This window comes from Cavia porcellus, unplaced genomic scaffold (genome assembly GCF_034190915.1).
Source record: "Cavia porcellus strain 051 isolate PalLab524CR breed Dunkin Hartley unplaced genomic scaffold, mCavPor4.1 scaffold_5, whole genome shotgun sequence".
NCBI lineage: Eukaryota > Metazoa > Chordata > Mammalia > Rodentia > Caviidae > Cavia > Cavia porcellus.
The window spans coordinates 34,789,686-34,812,438 of record NW_026947488.1 but is presented as its reverse complement, the minus strand read 5'-3'; the positions used below and the strand labels follow the sequence as shown (position 1 = coordinate 34,812,438).

Genomic DNA, 22,753 nt, shown 5'->3' with positions numbered 1-22,753 from the left:
TAACAAAGCCTGAAAGAACAGACCAAATGGGGAAAAGAGCAAATGGCTGCCCCCAAAAAAGTTACACAAACCAAGAGCAGAATGGAACTATGCAAGAGGGGTGCAGGGGCAAAGCAGCCGTAGGCTGACAGGGAGAGAACACAGCCAAATGATTGTGACCAGGGAGAGGGCTGCATGCCATGTCAACCTGCCTCCATGTCATAGCTTACAAAGAACTCCTCAGGTAGCCAGGAAGCACTACAAGTTACAAAGAGGGTTGGGTGAGGTGGGTAACTTGAAGAAAATTTAGAATAAGGAATCTAGAAATCAAACATGATGCTTACCCATGATTTCTAACTGGGGTATGTGAGAAACAGCTGAATGAGTAGCATTCTAGGATCAGAACATACAGAAGTCTGAAATTAAACTTCTGGGTATTTTAATCAGGTACAAAGGTAAGGAAATCCTCGCCTATCAATCCTAGAGACTCTCTTAATCATATATGCAGGCCTCCAACTACTCCTGTCTCTATTCAAAAAGGTCCCATGCAACAGCCACCACCACCAAGGCCAGTGGCTCTGCATGAATCATATTGCTTTACTTCCTGCACCCTCAGCACTCCAACATCTAAGGCCTCACTGACCCGGGAAGAACTGCCCCTCCTCTAAGGTGTGTAAGCAGTGTTCTTCTGATATGCCAGCCAACTAATCCCAAGTCTCTATGTTTTACGGTACACCCTTCCCTGCCCCAATTGCCCAGGAGCCAGATACCAGACAAGCAGAGGTCATCCCTACAGCCCAGAATCTACTGAAATCACTCAGCCGTCCAACCCTGAACCTGCTTTGCTCCACTTTCTCCTGCAAAAGATACCACAGAGGCCCTGCCCTGGGCTCCTTTTTCTGCTCTTTCTCTTTGTGCTTCACTGAGTGGCCGTGTATGACATGACATGCCTGATGCTTGAGAAAACTGTGGGCAAATTAAAACTTCCCTCCACAAGACAATCATTTTTGTGCCTGTGTGCCTTACTGTGCTGATTAAAACAAATTCTGGGTACCATTAAAATAATGTCTCAAGAACTAAAACCAGAAAGTTCTCAAGGTCAAAGGAATGATGTGACCTCAGGTCCATCAGCATCAGGTGCCTTCCAGCCCTGCCCCAATCTCCTCTCCCAGTGTAGGAACTACTTCAAGGGCCACCACCAAAACGACATTCCTACAAAGGGCATGCAGAGCTCTGCCATTCAGGAGGTCAGTCCTGGAATCCTGACAAAGCCCACTCTTATGAGCGGACTCTCCAGCTCACCAATGTCACCATGCACTCCAACGAAGACAGGGTCTCTGACACTGTAATTTGCAGGCCTGTATCTGAGAAGAGTGCAGGCCAGCGGTTGGGCCTCTGCAGGATAGCTGAGCTATTTAGATGAGCACAAGCCAAGCAGGGGCCTGTCAAATGCTGCCAGAGAGGCAGACAACACCTGCAGCACCATAGCAAGTTAGGAATGTGGGCTCTAGACTCAGACCATGGCTATCTCACCATGCTAATGGGAATATTTGTTAATGGGACCTTGGACAGCTCCTAACTCTACAAAGCTCCCAATCCTCCTCCTAGAAAAAGTGACAAGACAGAACCTATCTCAGAAGAAAACAGTGAACAAGAATGTGCATTATCAAACACTTCATTCCGGTCAAGAGGCAGTATAAATTTGTGTTTGATTTCCAGGTCTCCATTGGACATGTGCAACAATGATAGATACGTGGGGGTTTTGTTTTGTTTTGTTTTGTTGGGGGACTGGTTTGAGACAGACTGTGTGCAGTCTAGCCTTCAGCTCACTATGTAGCCCAGGCTGGCCTCAAACGCATAACAATAGTCCTACCTGGGTCCCCTGAGCGCTGGGATTAAATGCATGTGCCACCACGCTCAAAATGAAATGTTTTAAAACAAAGCCACAATCACAGTAAAAAAATACCACATGACCACTTTTACACAGCATCCAGAGAAACCTCACATACCTGAGTCCCAGTAAAGGTGGCATGATGGCCACCTTCCATAGGCATACACCAGCAGATGGAAAGGTCTGCTTGCTGCCTGGCACTGCAACCTGGTCTGGGCTGCGACCCGATCTCATGTAGCTCCAGGAGCACCCTGTACCTGAGAACAACTGCTCCCTTCTCAATCCCCTGCCAGTGTGCATCCCTCTCTGAGGCAGGCAGCTGCACCTGCTGTGCTCTTTCAAGCCCACTCAACTCTTATTTTACTCTCTTCCAACCCATCTTTACACAGCACCCCTTCTGTGATTTAACACATCTCCGTATTTCCATTTTAGGGAACCCCTCTGGTAATGATTTACTCACACCTTGAGTATTCATCTCAACCCTCATAAACCACCTCTTCATATGGCACTAATGCAGAAAGAAGTGATAAAGTTACTTAGTACCCAGCACAAAACATGCAAATCACAGTACCTTTAAAGCATAACCAAAGGCACACAATTCATTCTTCACAAAATTCTACACAAAATGAAGGTTTATGAAGCTCTGAGTGTTATGTATTGATTCTATTATGCAGGCAGCCACTCCTCTGGGATGGGAATGGATCTCTAGACCCCTCTCCCCCAAAGTCATTGCTGTACAAGGAGAAAGGAGCAGAATCTTCCTCTGTGGTGCAAGGCTAAGGACTAGGATCTCTGAAGGGCACCACCCTCAGATCACAGCAGCAAATGTGGCTCTCAAAGTGTTACCTATCAGGCTTAGGAAAACACAAAGAAACTAACAAGGGAATAAAAAATTAGAAAAGGAAAACAAAAGCACAGAGGGAAAAGTGAGAAGAAGAGTAAGCCAAACCTGATCTGTGAACAAAAACAAAAATAGAACAGAGGGTGCAGGAAGATAAATCAGCATCTGCACTAGGGCCCACTGATATCTGCTCGTTCGGTCCCCAGGCCCCACACCACAGTATGTATGGGGTCTTAAACCTATATCCCATTAAGAAAGCAGGATCCTCAAAGAGTGCTTCAATGATCCCAAGCAAGTCTACCACCAGACTCCTGATGAAAGCAAAGGCAAACTCTCTGGAACAAACAAGCCTAACAAATGTTAAATCTGTGTCCAGCTAATATACATCTCAAAATCAAATTATCACAAACTATGCAGGAAAAGAAGCCATTATGAGACAGCTGAAATAGCCAACAAATTTAGACCACAGAAGACTTCAGAGATTATAATTACTGGATATAAAATATGAAATATTACACAATAAACATTTAAGAAAATTTAAAAATGTCTAAAAATGAACAAGGATCAAGAGACTATGGAAGATAGCAAGGTGGTAAGCAGCAGAGAAAATGCTCTCTGGGAGTCACCATTCAGACACTGAAATATAGCTTCATGAGGAGTCAAGGAGGGAAGTCACTCCCTACACCCAGGAAAAATCTGAAGTGTGAATTCTGCCCACAGAGTGAAAAGAAAATCTTTAATGAAGAAGGCAGTAGCCAGTGGTGCCTTCTCCCTAAGACAGGACTCACAGTGTGAAAGAGCTATTTGAACCTGTGGACACACAGGCACAGTGATGGTGATTGCTGGCAAACCCAGGGGCCTCTGCAGAGAAATGTGGCAGCAGAGGGAAGCAGTGGACTACACTCGATAGCAGTGAGTACGAAGGATTTAGTAGTCCAGTGAGAGACAGTGATTAGCTGGGAGCCATTCTGGAGACGAGTGGTTGGGCTTAAAACCCAGAACAGTTACCTGCGTCATCTACCAGCTCCCAGCTGGGCTCAGACCTGTGGAAACTGCAGCAAGTCCAGTGAATCTGGTTTCAGGGAAGGACTGCTAAGATTGTCCTCTATCCTGCCAGAAAGCTACTGCTAGTTTGCAGGGATAGAGCAACAAGATTCGAGACTCTGTCTCCACAGGTTGTCTACTAGTTAAACCAGTGAGAGTCCTGAAAGTGGACTGTTTGCTTTGCTTCTTTTCTTTTTTTCCTCATTTCCTCCTTCATTGTTTTTATGAGTGTGAAAGTGGTTTTTAACCTCTGTGGGTGTGGTTCAGTTCTGTTCTTCCTTTTATTTCGTCTCTTCCTTCTCTCCTTTCCTTCAGTCTTCTGTACCAATTTCCCAAAGTTGACATGAGCCTTACTTCTAATCTCTTTCTCTTCTTTCACTTCTCTATTTTCTCCTTAATTCAATTTAAATTTTAACCCTTAAGGGCAAAAATTGACACATTATGAACTTATATATTGTATAATTATCTGATTTGTTTTATATTTTGTTATACAATCACAAATCTAATTCATACAGCTAAAAGTTGCAAATTAAGGCTTAGCTCAGTTTGTCATTTTCCAGGCTGTGTCTGATGCTACTGGTACCACTATAGCCAAAATTGACATAATTATTCTAAACAGCTGTTGGTCCTGGTGTTTCATGACTAAGATTGACTACAGGTCATAAAAAATACTATGGCACAGTACCAAAGGACCAGGGACTAGGTCAAACAGCAACAACATCTCATCTCCAACAAACTGAAGAAGTTAAGATCTTCCAACAGATTCAAAATCCAAAAACCAGCTATACCTGGAAGATACCTTAGAGAGTCACTACCTAACAGTCCTAAATACTACCATTAAAGCAACCCACTATAGGCAACTTACAAGCATCACCCCAGAAATTAAACTAAAAAAGAGAGAAAATAAAATGAGAAGACACTTAAGCAAAATGCAGTCTCAGACTTCCAGTTCACCAAAGGCAAATCCAGGGGTAATGATGGGGGACAATCCAAAAGCCCCCTACCAGGTCACTCTGAAGTGGTAACAACAAAGCAATTGAATGAGGCGCTGAAAAAATGAAGTTAGAAATAATCTCTCAGGTAACTACAGAGATTACCAAATTAGTGATGTCAGGGCAGACACAGACAAAAATACAAACTTAAGAAAATTATAGAAGCTCAGTACAGGAAACAAATGGAATCTATAAATTAGATTCAAGCAGACATCCAAGAGAATAAAAACTCCACTGAAAATATTCAAAGCAGATTCAAAGGCCAATGTGAGGACAGGATCTCAGATATTGAAGGTAAGCTTGCAGTTAGTGACCAGGAAAACAAGGATTTCTCAAAAACTGCAAGGGACCATGAGAAGTCACTTCAGCAGCTGCTAGATGGGACAAAGAAAAATTAAGATTGACTGGAATCAATGAAAAAGCAAGAGATACCACAAACAACATTAAAAAACGTCACAGACATCATGATAAAAAAAACTTCCTGGTACAAAAAAAGAATTTCACATGCAGAAAAATAAGGCATATAGAACTTCAATTAGCAATGATCAAAAAAAAATCTACATCAAGGCATATCATACTCAAGATTCCAGAAACTGAAGAACAGAATCCTAAAAGCTGTTATTTAAAAAGAAACAAATCACTTATAAAGGAAAGCCCATCAGAATCACAGTTGACTTCTCAGCACAAACTCTCAAGTCAAGGAGAGCTTGGAATGAAGTATTCCAAGTTCTAAAGAAAACAACTTCTAATCCAGATTGATGTACTCTGCAAAACTATCTTTCAAATGGATTCTTCCATGACAACACCTGAGAAAATTTATAACCACCAAACCAGCATTCCAACGTGTCCTGAAGGACATTCTAGAAAGAGATTATAAGGACTATATTTCCATGAACCCCAACAAAAGGAATCCAGAGGGGGAGGCAAACAGCTAGAGGGAGAGGGAAAAAAGCAGGGAAGTTAACAACAGGAAAATAACATAATAAGGATGAGTCAATATATGTCAGAACCATCCATGTTAATGGTCTCAATTCACCAATCAAAAGACACAGTCTGGCAGAACAGATTCAGAAGCAAGACCCAACAATATGCTGTACACAAGAAACACATTAATTCAAAAAGAAATTTATAGACTGAAAGTCAAAAGATGGAAAACAATACTCCAAGTGACAGGAACTCAGAAAAAAGCAAGGGTAGATATTCTATTTGCAGACAAAGTAAATTTCAAGCTGTCATGGTTTATGTCGGTGGCCCCCAGGCCTCATGTGTTTACATTTTACATTTGTGATTGGTTCATTGTCTAGTGCTTAGATTGATGGTATCAATGCTACACCCACCTAGGTACCAGTAGAGCCAACATACAATTTAATGGCAAAAAAAAGGTGTGTCTCTCTCTTGCCAGTTTCTGTCTTGCTGTTTGCAGCCGCCATGAACTACTGCCGCGCCGCCATGCCACCCTGCCTTGGAGTTAACTAAATATAGACTAAAACCTCCAAAAACTGTAAGAAACAAATTTTTCCTTTCTCAACTTTGGGCATCAAGTATTTTGTCTCAGCGACAAGTAAAAAATAACCAAGACACAAACCAAGACTGATTAAGAGAGATAAAGAAGGGCAATACATTCTTATAAAGGAAACAATCCAAGAGGAAGAGATAATCATAAATCATATATGCAATAAATAGCCAAAAACTAGTGCTCCCAACTATGTAAAACAATTACTAACAGACATAAAAAATCAAATAAGCCCTAATACAATTGTATTGGGAGCCCTCAATACCCCACTGTCGACAAAAGACAGATCAACTAAATCAATAATGAAATATTAGAACTAAATCAAACTTTTGAACAAATGGACTTAGTAGATGTCTATAGAGTGTTTTATCCCACAACATCAGAATACACATTCTTCTCAGCTGCACACAGGATGTTCTCCAAAACAGATCACATAGTGGCTCATAGAACATGCTTAAGTAAATATAAAGGAATTGAAATTATCCCATGAATACTATCAGATCACAGTGCAATGAAATTGGAAATATAAACAAAAGAAACCACAAGAACTTTATAAACACATGGAAATTAAATAGCACCATATTGAACAATCAATGGGTCACAGATGAAATTAAAGAAGAAATGGGACAAGTTTTTACAGTTGATTGATAATGACAATACAACATACTGGAACTTGTGGGACACAGTGAAAGCAATCTTAAGAGGGCAATTTATTGCAGTAAGTATCCATATGAGAACAGAGCGAGTGCATATAAACAACTTAATGTTGAATCTCAAACCTGTAGAAAAAGAAGAGCAGTCTAAACCAAAACATTCATGTGAGGGGGGAAATTATAAACATCAGAGCAGAAATCAACACACTGGAGACTAAAAAAAAATACAAAGAATGAACTGAAGCGTTGATTCTTTGAAAGATTAATACAATTGACAGACTCTTAGCTAAACTTATCAAAAAAAAAAAAAAAAGGAAAGAAAAGACTCAAATCCACGCAATTAGGAATGAAAAGGGTAAAATCACAACAGACCCTATAGAAATCTAGAAAATCATTTATACCTACTCTGAAAACTTGTATTCTAGTAAGATGGAAAATACAGAAAAAATGGACAGGTTCCTAAATATATATGAATTAACAAAGCAGAATCAAGAAGATATAAAAATCCTGAACCCAATATCAATCAATGAAGTCAAAGATGTAATTAAAAATCTATCAACAAAGAAAACCTAGGCCTGAGGGATTCACTGTTGAATTCTACAAGAAATTTAGAGAAGACCTAATATCACCACTTCTTAAACGCTAATGAAATTGAAAGGGAAACAATAGTTCCAAAATCATTCCTGGAAAATCATACCAAAACTAGAAAAGGACCCAACTAAGAAAGAGAATAATAGGCCAATCTCTCTAATGAACATTGATGCAAAAATCCTCAATAAGATACTGGCAAACAGACTGCAACAAACTGTCAAGAAGATTATAGGCCACGATCAAGTGGAATTCATCCCAGGGATGCAGGGATGGTTCAACATATGTAAATCCATAAATGTAATACACCATATTAACAGAGCCAAGGACAAAAATCATGGGATCATCTCAATAGATGTGGCAAAAGGTTTTGACAAAGCCCAGCACCCATTCATGATAAAAACCCTACAGAAAGTTGGAATAGTCTTTATCTCAATCTGATAAAAGCCATATAATAACAAACCAACAGCCAACATCATTAAATAGACAAAAACTGAAAACTTTCTCTCTAATGTTAAGAATAAGACAAGGACTGTCTCCACTCTTATTCAACATAGTCCTGGAAACTTTAGCTGGAGAAATTAGACAAGAGAAAGAAATAAAAGGAATAAAGATAAGAAAGGAAGAAGTTAAACTGTCATTATTTGCAGATGACATGATACTCTACTTAGAAGAGTATACAGAAGAGTATATAGTTACTCTACTATATTTAATAAGCAAATTCAGTAATGTAGCTAGTTACAAAGTTGAAACATTAAATCTTCTGGAAGATAGAGTAGGTAAAAGTCAAACACATTGGTGTAGGCAAAGACTTTCTGAACAAAATCCCAATTGCACATGAACTATCACAAAGAATCAACAACTGGGATCTCACCTTATTGAAAAGCTTTGGCACAGCAAGAGAAACCACCAACACAGTGAAGAGACAACCCACAATGTGGGAAAAAAATGTTTGCCAGCTGTACCTCAAAGGATTACTATTGAGAACATATAAGGAACTCACAAAACTCAGTCTTCCCAGATTTAAAGACCCAATCCAAAAATGGGCATCTGAGATGAAAACACATTTCTCAGATGAAAACATACAAACAGCAAATAAATATGTGCAAAAATGTTCAACATCACTGGTCATTCAAGAGATGCAAATTAAAACAACACTGAAATTCCACCTCACTCCAGAAAGAATGGCTACTATCAAGAAATCAAGGATCAACAAATGCTGGTGGAGCTGTGGGAAAAAAAGGAGCCCTTCTCCACTGTTGGTGGGAATGTGGACTGGTACAGCAACTATGGAAATCAGTGTGGAGATGCCTCAAAAACTAGGAATAGAGGTCCCATTCAACCCAGCTATTCCTCTTCTTAGTATCTTTCCAAAAGAATTAAAAACATTACACCATAGCAATATATGTGTACCTATGTGCATAGCAGCAAAATTTGTAATATCAAAAGCAACAAACTACATAAGAATATCAAACCAAAGGGGCTGTTAAAACGGGGAGAAAAATCACTGAAATTTACAGCTCAATAAATGGGCAAAGTAGCAGGTGCGATCCAAATGAAGACAGGGAACCAGAAGATGGAGTAAAGAGATTTCCCAGAATATGAAACAAAGAGATGGAGAGCAGAAAATAAAGTTGATAAAGAGATAATCATAAATCAAGCTTCAGAGATGAGGAAGACAAACAAAGAATCTTAGAAAATATGGCCAAGAAGAGTAGAAAAGTGCAAATATGTGAGAAGACAATAGTTGAGAGTTGTATAGATTTACTCCTTATTGTTATTACCCAACAACACAGTATATCAACTATTACACAGCACTGATGTAGCAGCAGGTATTTTAAGTGATCTAGAAAGTGTCAACAGCACCACAGAGGACATGTATGAGTCATCTTCAAACACAGTTCATTTTATAGAAGAGAGACTGGAGCACTCACAGATTCTGGTGTCTGCATGAGGCCTGGAACCACCTCCCCACACACAAATAACAAAAAAGATCTTTATAAAAGAAAAAGAAATACTTTATAGCAGGTCTTACAATCTTTTCAGCAGGACCATCAAAAACAATATGAAGAAAGAAAAGCCAACCTGAGATGTGAACACAATCAAAATTTGCGACAAAATATCAACCTGCCCAAAAATCTAGAACTGCAGTGCAGCACCTCCATACCCAAGAAGAATCATTAGATTCCCCTGATGAGCATGACTAAAACACTTCAAAAGATCAAATCTGTCTATAATACTTTCATAAATCTTAGCAAACTAGAAATATAAACTTATTAAGTATGATAGAGCTACAAAATCTGCAGAATGTTTTTTAATAGTGATACATGAATCAAATCTCCCTTTAGAACAGAAACATGAAGACCACCTTCATCAGCTCTACTTACTGATGTAATAGAGTCCAAGGCACCACAGAACACACACACACACACACACACACACACACACACACACAAAAAAAAAAAAAAAAAAAAAAAACAGAAGCACTGGCAAGCTTATCCACTCATTATTCACAAAAAATCTACCTATCTGCCAAGAAAACCAAAAATACCTAAAATAAAATGCAGGAATTAAAGGAGTCACATGTATTCATTTAATCCAGCAGTGGGAATAAATGAACTAGAATTCTATTCAAAAACTATGGATAAATATTAGAAATAACACTGAGGGTAAAAGACAAGTCACAGGTGATAATGCCCTATAGAAAAGCATTTCTACCCAATAAAACCACACAGTGCATTATTTAGGTATACAAATACACATGAGAATTCCCTGTTTTAAAAGAGGATGGTGAACCGCCAGGGAGCAGCTGCCTGGAAGTGAGGAAGGAAGTAGGGCAGACTTAAGCAGTTTGGGGTTCTCAAAACAGGGAGGGGTATCAGGAGCACAGACTTCCCCAGTGCTCCACACGCCAGCACATATTCCAGACTAGCAACCCATTCTCCATCACAGAAGTGCAACAATTAAAGTGAATGGAACAGTGCAAACGTGAAGGTCAGGAGATTGATTTCTAAGTGCCAGACTTAATTAAAGCTTCTGTTTCTAAACAACTCTTTTGCCCAAGTTTCATTCATGGAAGAAAAACAACAGGAAATACAATAGCCACCACAAAATAGGCCATGAATTAGCCTCAGTCACTCAGGACGGGGAGTGCAGCCTCAGAGGAGAGAGGGGGACACCAGGGTCACCAGGCACCGGCTGGGAGAAAAGTCCTGGGCTGAAACTTCCACGGCTTCCTGTTCTCCTGCTTCCTGTTCTCTGTAAACTGAACAGCCCCTGACCACTGTCCTGAACCCGCTCCCTCTCCGGCCCTGCACCCTCAGCCAGCTCTGCAGCAAGTGCACAGCCCCTCATCCCAGGAGGCTGTCCCCTCACCAATCTGAGAACCACAAATACCTCCTCAGCAACCAACAACTAACACAGAATTTACAACTCGGTTCAGAATTTGCAGCTCTCCAAGTATCCATAACCTGGCATCTCTCTAACACATTTACACAAAAAAAGACTTCAGGTCTAATGGATCAACAGCCACTGCTTTAAGGGGAGTATGTGATCAACACACAGACACATACATATACTTACAAAGATCACACCCTCACCAGCAGTTGGAAAAACACAAGAATATCTTTAAAAAAAAAAAAAGAGTTTCTGATTTCAGTAGGTCTATATACACGAAAAGACAAGTTATCTGCTGTGTTAGGGTATAGCAAATTTATTCATTTATTTTTGTCTTTTTCCTTTTTACCGGTACCAGGGATCGAACTCACGACTGCCTGCTTGCAAGGCAGGCGCTTATGCCGCTGAGCTAAATCCCCAGCCCCAGTATAGCAAATTTATATAAGACCCACAGGTTCAGGCTGGGGATTTAGCTCAGCGGCATAAGCACCTGCCTTGCAAGTGCGCAGTCATGGTGAGCTTGATCCCTGGTACCAAAAAAACCCAAATGTGCACACTCTTCTATGCAGCAAACCTTGCAGCAAGATATCCATACAGGAAAGGTTTATAAAAGGAAAGAAGGTAGGGAAGGACACAGATGGGGACATGTTAATTTCAGTCATGTTTATTTGTCTTTAAGTGAATTAAAACACTTAAAATACCTTATTTTGTGCAAGAATCATGAAATCTAAAAGAATTAACCAAAACTTACTTCAAAAAGAAAGAGAATAGAGTCCAGCTCCTCCCTTTGTGATTTATTATTCCCTGGAATATTAAAAAAAAATGAATTATGACATTTAAACATTAGGTCATTACAAATTATGCTAAAAGGCATCTTATAATATTTAAGCCCCACACATACATCCATTTACTCAGAAATACCTAGAGGCAGTGGGAGGAACACAGCTAAGATACAGCTGGGCCTGACCAGCTGGTGTACACACAGAAAGGAGGTGCAAAAACACCTTCCATTCTCCCCAGTCACAGCTGGTCCTCCGCAGGCAAGCTCATCTCTGCACTAGTTACTTACCTCCTCAGACTGTGGCAGAACGCCCATCAAAAACAGACAAGAATTCTAGCTTGGTATTACAAACAGGCACAGGGCAAGTAGTATCTACAAAAAGCAATCTTTGGCCAATTGCGTGTCATCATCATCACCATCACCATGAACTGTAACACCCCCAGCAGCAGTTACCATTTATTGTCTGCTCTACTAGGCACTCTGCTACATGTGCGGTTTACATCATCTAATTTAGGAATCAACAAACTTTTCCTGTACAGGGGCAGATAGTAAATATTTAGGCATGTAGGCCTCTCTTAGAACCACTCAACTATGTCATTACATTGCAGAAGCAGCTACAGGTAGAACACTGGTGAATGGCTACATCCAATGAAACTTTCTTTATAAAAACAGGCAGTGAGCTGTACCCTGCAGGCCCTGAGCTCACTGATTCTCCACAGTGATACAAAGTAAGTTTCATTTATGCACTTAGAAAACACTGGAGAATGTCTGTATCAGGGAGTCTTCTAGGCCCTCAGGATATAAGGATGAACAACAGAAACAACAATCACTGCCCTGAGGAAGATTCCACTGTAGGAAGGAGGCACTGCATAAATTAATAAGTAAGCAAAACCAAGGGTGAAAGCAGATGGGGAAGCCAAAACAGTTGGTGTGGAATCCTGACTAGGGAAGTCAAGGATGCCTTGCCAGTAAGGGAGCAACTGAGCAAAAACCTAAGAGGTAAGCAAACAAGCCACAAGGAAACTGGGGGTCAGAAAGCAGCCATATGGACACGTAAGGGAGGTGAGCTCCAGGCAGACTGTAGGGTGCCAAGTCCCAGTGGCTGAGCACACTTGGCAGGATGAGGAAACAGGCAGAAGTAGTCCTTGTGGCAGGAGTGAAGGGCTAGACTGCAGCAGAACAGTGGAACAGAGGAAGAGCTGCAAGTCCTTATAAGGACTTTTGAGTACATGAAGTTACCAACGATTCAGAGCCAAGGAGTACCAATTTGACTAACATTTGTAAAGCATGGCTCCAGTTACTCTTTTGAAAAGAGACTTGGGACAGGGGAGGGTGTGAGTATAGAATAGAGAGAAGGCTCTTCCTAGGACTTCTGAAGCATCTGGCAGAGAACTGGGGAGCCCCAGTGTGGTCAGCATAGACTGTGATAGGAGCCAATGACTCTACAAGCAAAGTGAAGACAGCCGATAATCCACGATGTGAGCCTGGGAGGCTGGAGTTATCACTAAATTATTTCATTACTCCTAGCACACACCTTATTCTTTTTGGGAGTTCACTTTCTTCCCTGTAATCCAAATGAATGGAGATTATAGTAAAAGTAAGAAACTTCAAAAGCTGAATCTTATTTTTATTTTTATCTTCACTGTCTACCTCCTCTCATCAAGAGATGTCTCTCTCACCCCAGTATTGCTCTCCCCATCTTGTTTTGATTATTCTATATTCTGGTTTGTTTGACAGTATCAAGTTTGAGGGTATAGGCAACCACTTTGAAGGCAATAAGATATACTATGACGCCCATTATGGTTTGACTATTATCTTTTTTTGAAGTCCTGTAAGGTCTCCAGTGTAGGTTTTATTGGTCTTATTCTGTACTGTTTTGATCAATTCTATTATACCTGACGATATAGGCAACTTTTTAAAAAAATAGCAAGAGGCACAATGGTAAGCATTTTAGATCACCTGATATTCTATTTTTACATCATGTACTATGCCCATCCTTTTGTTCTAACCAACTCTGTTTGGTTTAGCCACGTTAGGTTTTATTCTCTCCAAAAAATAATAAGAATTGTGGGAGTAAAAAACCCAAAAAGTGTAATTGTTATTAAAAAGAGAGGAAAGGAAGATGGTCTAAGGGATATAACTGTATGTATGTTTGAGTGTGTAGGATGGAAATCCATATTACTGAACTTTTGTTGGATCACTGATCGGCATTATATGCAATCTCATTGTATGAATGTTCATTTTACATGCTTTAATTTTATAATTTGGACAACTATTTCAAAGAGACAATATGTAACCTAATAACTAGTGATATCTTACTGTATTTTTTTCCTTGAAATTCTGTATTATTTGTACCCTTTTACTGCTTTGGTTTTTTTAATTTTATTTCCTTTCTTTTTTTCTCTTTAAATAATAAAAAAAAAAAGAAAGAAATAAAAAATTCAAAGGAAAAAAAAAGAGAGAGATGTCTCTTTATCCCTTGAATCTGGGATGCCATGTGACTCAGTGGCCCCAATGACATCAGCAGATCTGTACTTCTCTCCCACTTGTCCCACCTACTGGAAAAGAAGTGGGGCTGAAGGTTGACTAATGATGTGATCAGTCATGCCTGTGTAATGAAACCTCCATTAAGCCCCAAAGGATGGGGCTGGGGGCTTCCAGAGCTGTGAGTAGGAATACATTCATGTGCCTAGAGGGTGATGTACCCCAACTGCAGCAGAAGAAAGACCTCCTCTTACTTAGCATCTTTTTACCTGGCTGTTCCTTTGGCCCTTTTAAATATCCTTCATAAAACATGGGTAAACATTTATTACAAAATGCAAATAAGCAAACTGCTCCAGCAAAATTAATCAACCCAAGGTGGGCATGTCAAGGGAACCCCTCATTATCATACTCAGGTCATAGGTACACATGACAACCCACAGTTTGTGGGGGGCAGCTGAAGTAGGGGCAGTCTTACTGTAATGACCCTGAGCCTACAGGACCTGACGCTACCCCCTGGTATCCATTTCAGAACTAAACTGAGCTAGTGGGCACCCAGCTAGTGAGATTCTGCTGTCAGAAAGTAGACTGAGTGGCCTGAGAAAGGAGGAAAACACTTTGCTTTACTTTTCCTAACTAAAATAATTTCCCAAACAGATTATACAAAAACAAAAGATGGTGCTGGCAGCTAGCACTTACTGTCCTGAAATTCTAGGATTCCTGTTAACCTGTTCACCGCTGACAGGAGGAAGCCAGCCCAGAGAGGTACAAAAACCTGTCCAGAGCAAACCGCGCAATTGGTGGGGCTACACAGGCTGTACTGTCCTGCCTTCATCCAACTACCCAGCAGCATCTGCACTGTGACATGGCTGGTTTGCCTGAACCAACCAGGACCTGGGAAGGAGCAACTCCAGGGATCAGAGTAGCTTCCACTGCTGACGCATGTTAGAATATTCTTAAAGAATATTCTATATATGGACACAAGCATGAATGGATGTAATGCAGAATACATAGGGAAGGAAAGCAAAGAAGCTCTATTAGATTAGCTGCCTCTGCAAAGTAGGACTGGAGGTCTGGGCAGAGTAGTATTTTAGTTTTCCTCTCCTTTTAACACAGATTGGCAGGCTTGAACTACCAGTGGGACATATACCTCCCATCTGGCAGCTTTTACCTCCCACGGGACTATCCCATGCTACCCAATGGGACAACCAATGGGCAGTGAGACATATGAATCATAGCCCCATCGTGAATATGTTAATGGCACTTTAGCTTTTTAATAGTGTACACTGATTATTTCTAAGTGAATCATTCCTCTAGAACTTATGCCTTCTGCAATCTCCTATTTTCCCATTAGCCATTTATTATTCAGTTTACACCTGTACACGCAAAAGCTCAAGGGAAACAAACCAAGCAGTTCCCTGCAACCTCAGCTTTGCTAAAGGCCTAGGAGAAAGCAAACTGAACAATGCAAAATTTGTGATTCATGATGCACAGAACTTTCAAAATAACCTGAATGTTTTTTAAAAATTGTAAAAATGCTTACCTTTTAATTTTAAATTATTTTCCAGTGCTATAAAATTTTCATAGAAGATGAAATATATCTGAGAATAGTGGGTCTCGAAAAATGGCTTAAGGTCATTTGCATCCACATTATCTGAAAAGAAAAAGTTTCCATTTACACAATTAGAATTTAGAGGCACCCTTTTCAGAAATGAGAGAAAATTGGGGCTGGAGATTTAGCTCAGCGGCATAAGCACCTGCCTTGCAAATGTGTGGTCGTGGGTTCGATCCCCAGTACCGATAAAAAAAAAAAAGAGAGAGAGAGAAAATAGCCCATTGTAAAACACCCTAGGAAGGGTTTTGAGCTATACCTGGGGTACCACGCTGTCCTCCGCAAACTCATCTCTCACCACTCCCCACCATACAACTCCCTGAGTATAAAAAGGGGGCGCAGTTTCAACAACCACACATGCATTCCCACCACATCTACCGAGCCACGTCCACTAGGTCCCATGGCTCCTTCCGTCTAGCTTCAGATGATCTGCCCCTGCTCACCTGCTCCTGCTCGGACCTCAGGGAGCCTGCCACAGGTTCCCAGAGTTGTCCCTGTTGCATCAGACAGCTGTACTGAGACCAGGACTGCAGGGAACCTGGGCCAGCACCAGTGCCACTGAGAGCAGCAACACAACTACTCCTACCCATGCCCTGGTAGCTCACGCAAACCTCACAACTTCAGGGATCAGAGTAGTTTCCACTGCTGACGACGCATGTTTGTACATTTTCCCAGCTAACATGGTTGGCTATGCCATTTACAGAGTTTTGACAAAGCATCAATGTTTTGGAAAAATATAATAGTCATGGGAGGAAAATTAAAAATATCTTCTTTAAAATTCTAAACGTTACTAAAAAAATGTGTTGCTCTTCAATCTGTAACAAAATAATCTGCTTGTGTAGTTCTAAAATAGTACATACATGTGAGTATATCCATTACTATGTTCAAATTCTATAATATAGATGGTTCAAAAGCATCCTTGGTTACCATAGAAGGGTCTTTCAGGCAAAAATCTGTCCAGTTCTGTGAAATAATGCAAAGAAGTTTTTATAAAGTCACATGAGACACCAAATTCATGTTATATTTATTGCACCCAAATAAAGCTGAGCACAGAGCAGTAAAAAATCCTGATGCCCACAAATCTACCTGTGTAAAGGCAGGAGACGATGAATGTGGCATTATTGACTGCACGGATATCAGAAGTCTTATGCACTACACCTTTCTCCCAAGGACTCCGTGGGGCCCTTACGCAGAACCTGCCAGTTCTGAGGTTTTGTACGTTTAATTTCAGTGCCAACTGTTATTCCACCCACTGCTAACCCCATTATCTCTGCCAGAAACACACCAAACCCAGCCACCTCCTACTCATCCACTCAAAGGTCTCCCTTCAGTGCCCCGTCACCTTCTCCGCAGCCACTCAACACCTTCCCGAGGGTGAGGCACGTGCAGCAGGACAGACAGCACTTGCCCAGCTGCAGGTGTGGCTCCAGCATGCCTCAGGCCCTGGGTCTGGTTCCTAGCACCTCACCAGTATTCAAGGCAACACTGTGTAGTGTGGGGCAGGTCAGCAGGGAAGCAGGCTCCTTGTACCTACAAGTCTGACTTCCTGCACCCTCCACGGTATTCAGCTGACTGGAGCACCGTTTATTCATGCTCTTCCTCCTGTTCGGCATCCCCACCAGGGGAAAAACTGCTGGAGGGAGCAGCCCCATCTGCTTCATTCACACCAGCATCTCCAGCTCAGGAACAGAGAGCCTCATTTCTAGAAAGTGCTCAACATCTATGTGTTAAATGAAGACAGAATAAATGTCAATGCCTCACAGCACTACTTCAAAATCTAGAATCATTCTTGGTTGTCTGTTTCTCCAAAAACTCTTCAGAAGAGTATTTACAGGTTACGCATAAGTCTTGGGGAAGTCAACCACAGGCAATAGAATCTAGCACTCTACAAAAATGAGCCAAAGTTCAAAAGCCTGATTTTTAGCAAAGCAAACTTCAAAAAATAAAGACGGAGCAGAAGGCTTTGCTAGAGTAGAGGCTGTAACCACCAACTTCCTTCAGAAACACTCCTGGCCCACTCATTCCACACTTTTTGCCAATAAGCACAGTGCCAAGTGCTAAGAAACGCCAAGGGAAGAAGACCTGACGGCAGCCAGGGTGCAGCAGAGAACAGACAAGCAATGCTAGGGCCACGTGGCTGAGCCCATGCTCGCTCAAGACAAGGATGGGACAGCCATGCAGGGAGGCAGGAATACAAGGCCATGCATCCAGCTTTCTTTACCTCACATGGGTCAGGTGTGCTCAAGAGAAAGAATCCCCAGGGCCAGGGCCACAGGGCCTGTTTGAGGGACATAGCCAGCTAGCTGAGGCTTCTGAGCCAAACCCAGAGCCACACCAAGGCAAATGGGGACAAATCAACTCCAGAGATGGGATCAGAAACTTTAGCTAAATGCGTCATTCCCTTGGGGATGACAAGGAAAGTCAGAGAGAAAGGAGCAGAGGGAGAAGCCAGGGGAGAGAAGGCAGGGAGACAGGAGGCAGGTGAGTTCCCACAGCCTCACGTGGCCAGGGAGGGCTGGGGAGGGGACACGTCCAGGAGAAAGACAAAAACTCCACTCAGACAGCTTCAGTGGCAGGTTCCTGGGTTCTCAGTATCTGGCAGAGACCCCAGCATGCTGCCCTACTATCACCACAGAACTCAAACATCACGTGAATCACAGAAACATAGTGCTGTGATTATAGTGCTGTTTCTGAGCAGCACTATAAGTCATTTCCATTGTTTTTTTCTTCAGTGCTGGGGACAGAACTCCGGGCCCTTACACAGAGTTGCACCCCTGGCCCTTTTCGTTTTGCATTCTGAGACACAATCTCACTAAGGCACTGAGATGCCCACAGTGGACTCAAACTTAGGATCCTCCTGCCTCAACCTCTCAAAATGATAGTATTGTAGGCAAGTGCCACCGTGCTGGAATTCATTTCCATTTTTTTGTTGCTTTTTGCCGGTTGTTTGCTTGTTTTGAAATGGCTCTTGCTAGGTAGTTCAGACTGGTCTTGAACTGACTCTATAGCCCAGCCTGACCTTTGACCTACAACAATCCTCCTGTCTCAGCCTTCAGAGTGCTGTGATTATACAGGTGTGTATCACCATGCCTGGTTCATTCCCAAATTTTTAAAGAAATGTTTAATTATTCATTTTCCCTCATTATCAACAGCCAGTAAACTTTGTATTCTTTTCCCATTATACCTAATAATAATGTTCTCTGTACCAGATCAAACCACCCTCTCTCACTCCTTTGTCCATCAGATCTCTCAGGGACAATTCTCCACATCTACGTGAAAAGCAGCAACAAAGGCTGAGGGACAAACCTTTGAGGCAAACTGTCCAGGTCCAAGTTCAGGAGCCACAGGGCCATGGACAAGCTAGTGAAAGCACTCCAGGATTTCACCTGGAAAATGGAGCTGACAAAGGTTCCTCCATCACAGGGCTGCTGGAATGATAAAATGAGCACGTGCAAGGTACACACCATGTAAATGTTGTTTTCTGCAATTACTCAGCAAAGACCATCAGGTATAAATAACAGCCTCATCTACCTATGAAGCTATAAAATTTGATGACTCAGAAATTCATATAATTAATGAGATTGTCCTGGACTAAACTACACTTAATCCCAACACAACCCTAAACACTGCCAACAAACATACCCATGACATGGGTGGGATTATCGCTTTATTTCCTTCCACACATAATCCCTTCCAATAGTACTTCTGCTTCTTTTTAATTAGAAAGCACCTAACACAGCCCCACCAAAACTTGCTTCTGCAGCTCTTAGGAAGCCCTCAGGAGATAGGAAAGTCTTCCTCACACTCAAGACCAAGATGTCAAGAGGAAGAGGAGGAACTTGTGTTCAGCTCCTCCTGCCTGGGAGATAATGATCCCCAGCATCCTATCCCTCCCAACTCTGAACACTTAACAGCCAAAGTGGGTGTCACCTTCTATCTCAATCAAATTCCCTGAGAATCAAAATCACAGGCTGAAGACTGGAAAAGGGATCAGTGAAGAATTAAAAGGCAGATGTGACAACTTAATAAAGCAATCATTTAGAACCCTGAATAAGAAAATGGGAAATTACAGTGTAATAAACTAACCAGACACAAGACAGAAAGTGTTGTCAAGAATGAAAATCATTAGTGATTCATCATTACTTAGTGGACAGCATGATTCTGACATTGGGCTCCAACAACTGCCCAGGCCTCTGCCCTCCTTCTGTCTTGTGGTTTGTAAAAATTCCATGCAATATTCCTTTCTCCGACCACACCTCTGAACAATGCCCACCCACACTGACTCAGGACTGAGTTAACCAGCTTTGGCAGAAAAGTTCTTAGAAGCACACAGTACCTTAGAAGGGCACAGTGGTGATTAGGAGAGTCCCACTGCTGCTGGCCCAAGGAACATGAGGAGCAGAACCGGACCCTACCTAGGAGTCAGGAGCCAACCCCAGTGCCAGCAGCCAGAAACAGAGCTGCCCCAGCCAGAAGGGAGGCAGGTCCTCGAGCTGCTAAGATCTGGGACAGTTCGATATGGTGCTAAAGAAAAAACTCCACTCAGACAGCTTCAGTGGCAGAAAGGCCACAAGCCAAGAAAGAAGTGTCTTAAGTATACCACCTCCATTAAGGAAAGAAAAGCAGGAAAACCAACCCAAATAATGAGGCTGCCCACTGATACAAACTTCCTGTCCACAGCAACCTCTGCCTGCCAGATGGAGTACAGGGACTCCTGCTGTGGCCCAACAGGCTGTGTGGCTGTTCAAGTACTAACTCACTGGATAAACTGTAGAGCTTATGCAAGAGGGGAGGGCAAACTACACAAGGCAGCCATGCCAGACTCTGCAGGTCATCATTTAATCACAAGACAGGGGATGCCCAGGGGATGCCTGGGCTTCAATAGCCAACTGACACTTTTATCAGCATCACTATTGTCTAAAACATGCCTCTATCTATGCTTTCTAAGATTTCTCCTCTATGCAAACACAGAACCTCTGTGTGGATGGAAAGCCTAGTGCACCAACAGAAAGCCTGTCAGATGGGAGGCAGCTGAGCCACCAGAGCCTGGAGTGACGTCTGGTAAAGGACTGAAATGGTCAGTGCTCAGGGAGGTGGCTGGGGCCGGAGGGGCCCTGAAAGAGACAGAGTCCTTCAGGCTGAGCTGAGCCCAGCTCACTCCCTGCACCCCAAAGCAGCAGGCAGGTCAAGACCCAGTGCCTAGCTCTGCAACCCTGGCCTCAGGCGCTCCTCCTGCTGTGTGCCACCATTTCTCCCACCACCCTGTGGACAGAGTGCAGGGCTTCCACACACCCAAGGCATCAGCACTGAATAAACTGAGCAGGCAACAGAGCGTCATATGTGGAGAACTGACTATTCTGTTTTCCTGTAAATGAGAAGGAACATTCCTGAAGGGCATACTAAATAATAAATTGTTTCTGTTTACTTTTTGGAGGCAAAAATCTACAATAATGGCCAAAAGAGTCCTCCAAATTAAGAGGCCAAGACTAATATCTTCATACAGGACAAATAAGTAAGGCAGGGTAACCAGCAGTGATGACCCACTCTATGCCTGTTAATTCCTAATAAACAGGAATCTTTTCAAAACAATAACACCAACGCTCATCTTAAAATGACATGGGCATTTTAATTTAATTAATATTTATAGACCACCTATGATATAAGTCTCTGTGGCACTAGAAAGCACTTGAAATCAGAAACATCCCACTCAGTAGCAAACCTTTTAAACTTGTCAATAGGTGCTTTTTAAATGAACTTGTTAATTCTGTTGTCTTTTACTTTTTAGTACGTTACTGTTTATAAAAAGCAACAAATTACTTTCATATTTATTTACATAGAATATGTAATTTTATTGCCTACTATAAGTCTAAAACTCATCAAATTCAATGGTTAGGGTCAACGTTGACCATATGGGGAAATCTGATTTGGTTCTCATCCAATTTAGCTTGAGACCAGAATCATGGAGAGAATTAAATTCATGACCTGAAGTACTCATATGATGTGCAGGGGCCCACAGGTCCCTTCTGTCCCAACTAAAATGAGCAAAAGTTTTCAGGATCACAAAGACACACTGACTGCAATGGTGGTGAGAAATTCCAAGAATGAACAGCAGCACAAACGCCAGTGCAGGGACGCTCACCCCCAGAGTCTCACCCTCCAGCTCAGGCTGAGGCCTCAAACGTGACCTGCAGTCTCTGGCTTCTACTCCGAGGGATGTCCCACAGAACAAATGCCAACAGCAAATTCCTTTTTGAGCTTCATACCTTAAAGTCAGGTTAAAACAAAGCCCCACCTCCAGTCTCACCTTTGCCCACCCCACTGACTCTGCTACATGGGTTTACATTCTAAGGGTACTGATAGCATTTAGCCCTGAGAACCAGAAGACCAAAGCCCACTCTATCAATACACTTTGCTAATAATATGAGACTTCATATTTCAGAGCAATTCTCTAAATGAATACTATGTTTTCAGTTTGCATCCACTTTTGGGCATAAATATCACTGGACATATCTGACTAAAGGAATTAAGTCATCCTGAAATTGAAATACGCAAGATAGTTTCAGCCTCTCTCTTGGCCCACCCCCCATCTCCCCATGAGACTAATGAGTATCTCTTAAGATACTCATTCCCTCCTCCCAACCTGGCTACCAGGGACTGTCTAAGAGGCTACTCAGCAAGGAGACTATAATTAGAAGTGCCCTCAGACCACTCCTGGGAGCATCAGGACATGTCTCACCAGGTTTGTACTCAGATTTCTATCTGTCTCCTAGGAAACCCAGGCTTCCCATCTGACCCTCTTCTCTGCCTATCACCAACACCACCCCCATTTCATAACCCAACCCTTCTACCCACTGTATTCAATGAAGCTCACAAATCTCTCCTCTATCACATGTCTAATCATCCCTTCAGCTTTGCCGGAAACCTGGTGGTCCCAAGAACACTTCCCTTATGGAGGCAGGGAAGCTCTGTCTTCTGCCTACAT

At 42.0% G+C, this 22,753-nt stretch overlaps 1 protein-coding gene across 15 annotated transcripts in view; it reads right to left on the bottom strand.

Moving 5' to 3' along the window:
- Ralgapa2 (Ral GTPase activating protein catalytic subunit alpha 2) overlaps positions 1-22,753 on the bottom strand; it is a 256,314-nt gene that overhangs the window by 220,679 nt on the left and 12,882 nt on the right. For all 15 annotated transcript variants that reach the window (XR_010047469.1, XR_010047470.1, XR_010047468.1 and 12 more), the window contains exons 2-3: positions 15,703-15,813; positions 11,649-11,701 (exon numbers count right to left, since the gene is read on the bottom strand). Coding sequence is in view for 11 of the 15 variants with exons in the window: in XM_063248624.1 (XP_063104694.1) it covers positions 11,649-11,701; positions 15,703-15,813 (164 nt within the window). In the remaining 4 variants the exon portion in view is untranslated. The remainder of the gene's footprint in view (positions 1-11,648; positions 11,702-15,702; positions 15,814-22,753) is intronic.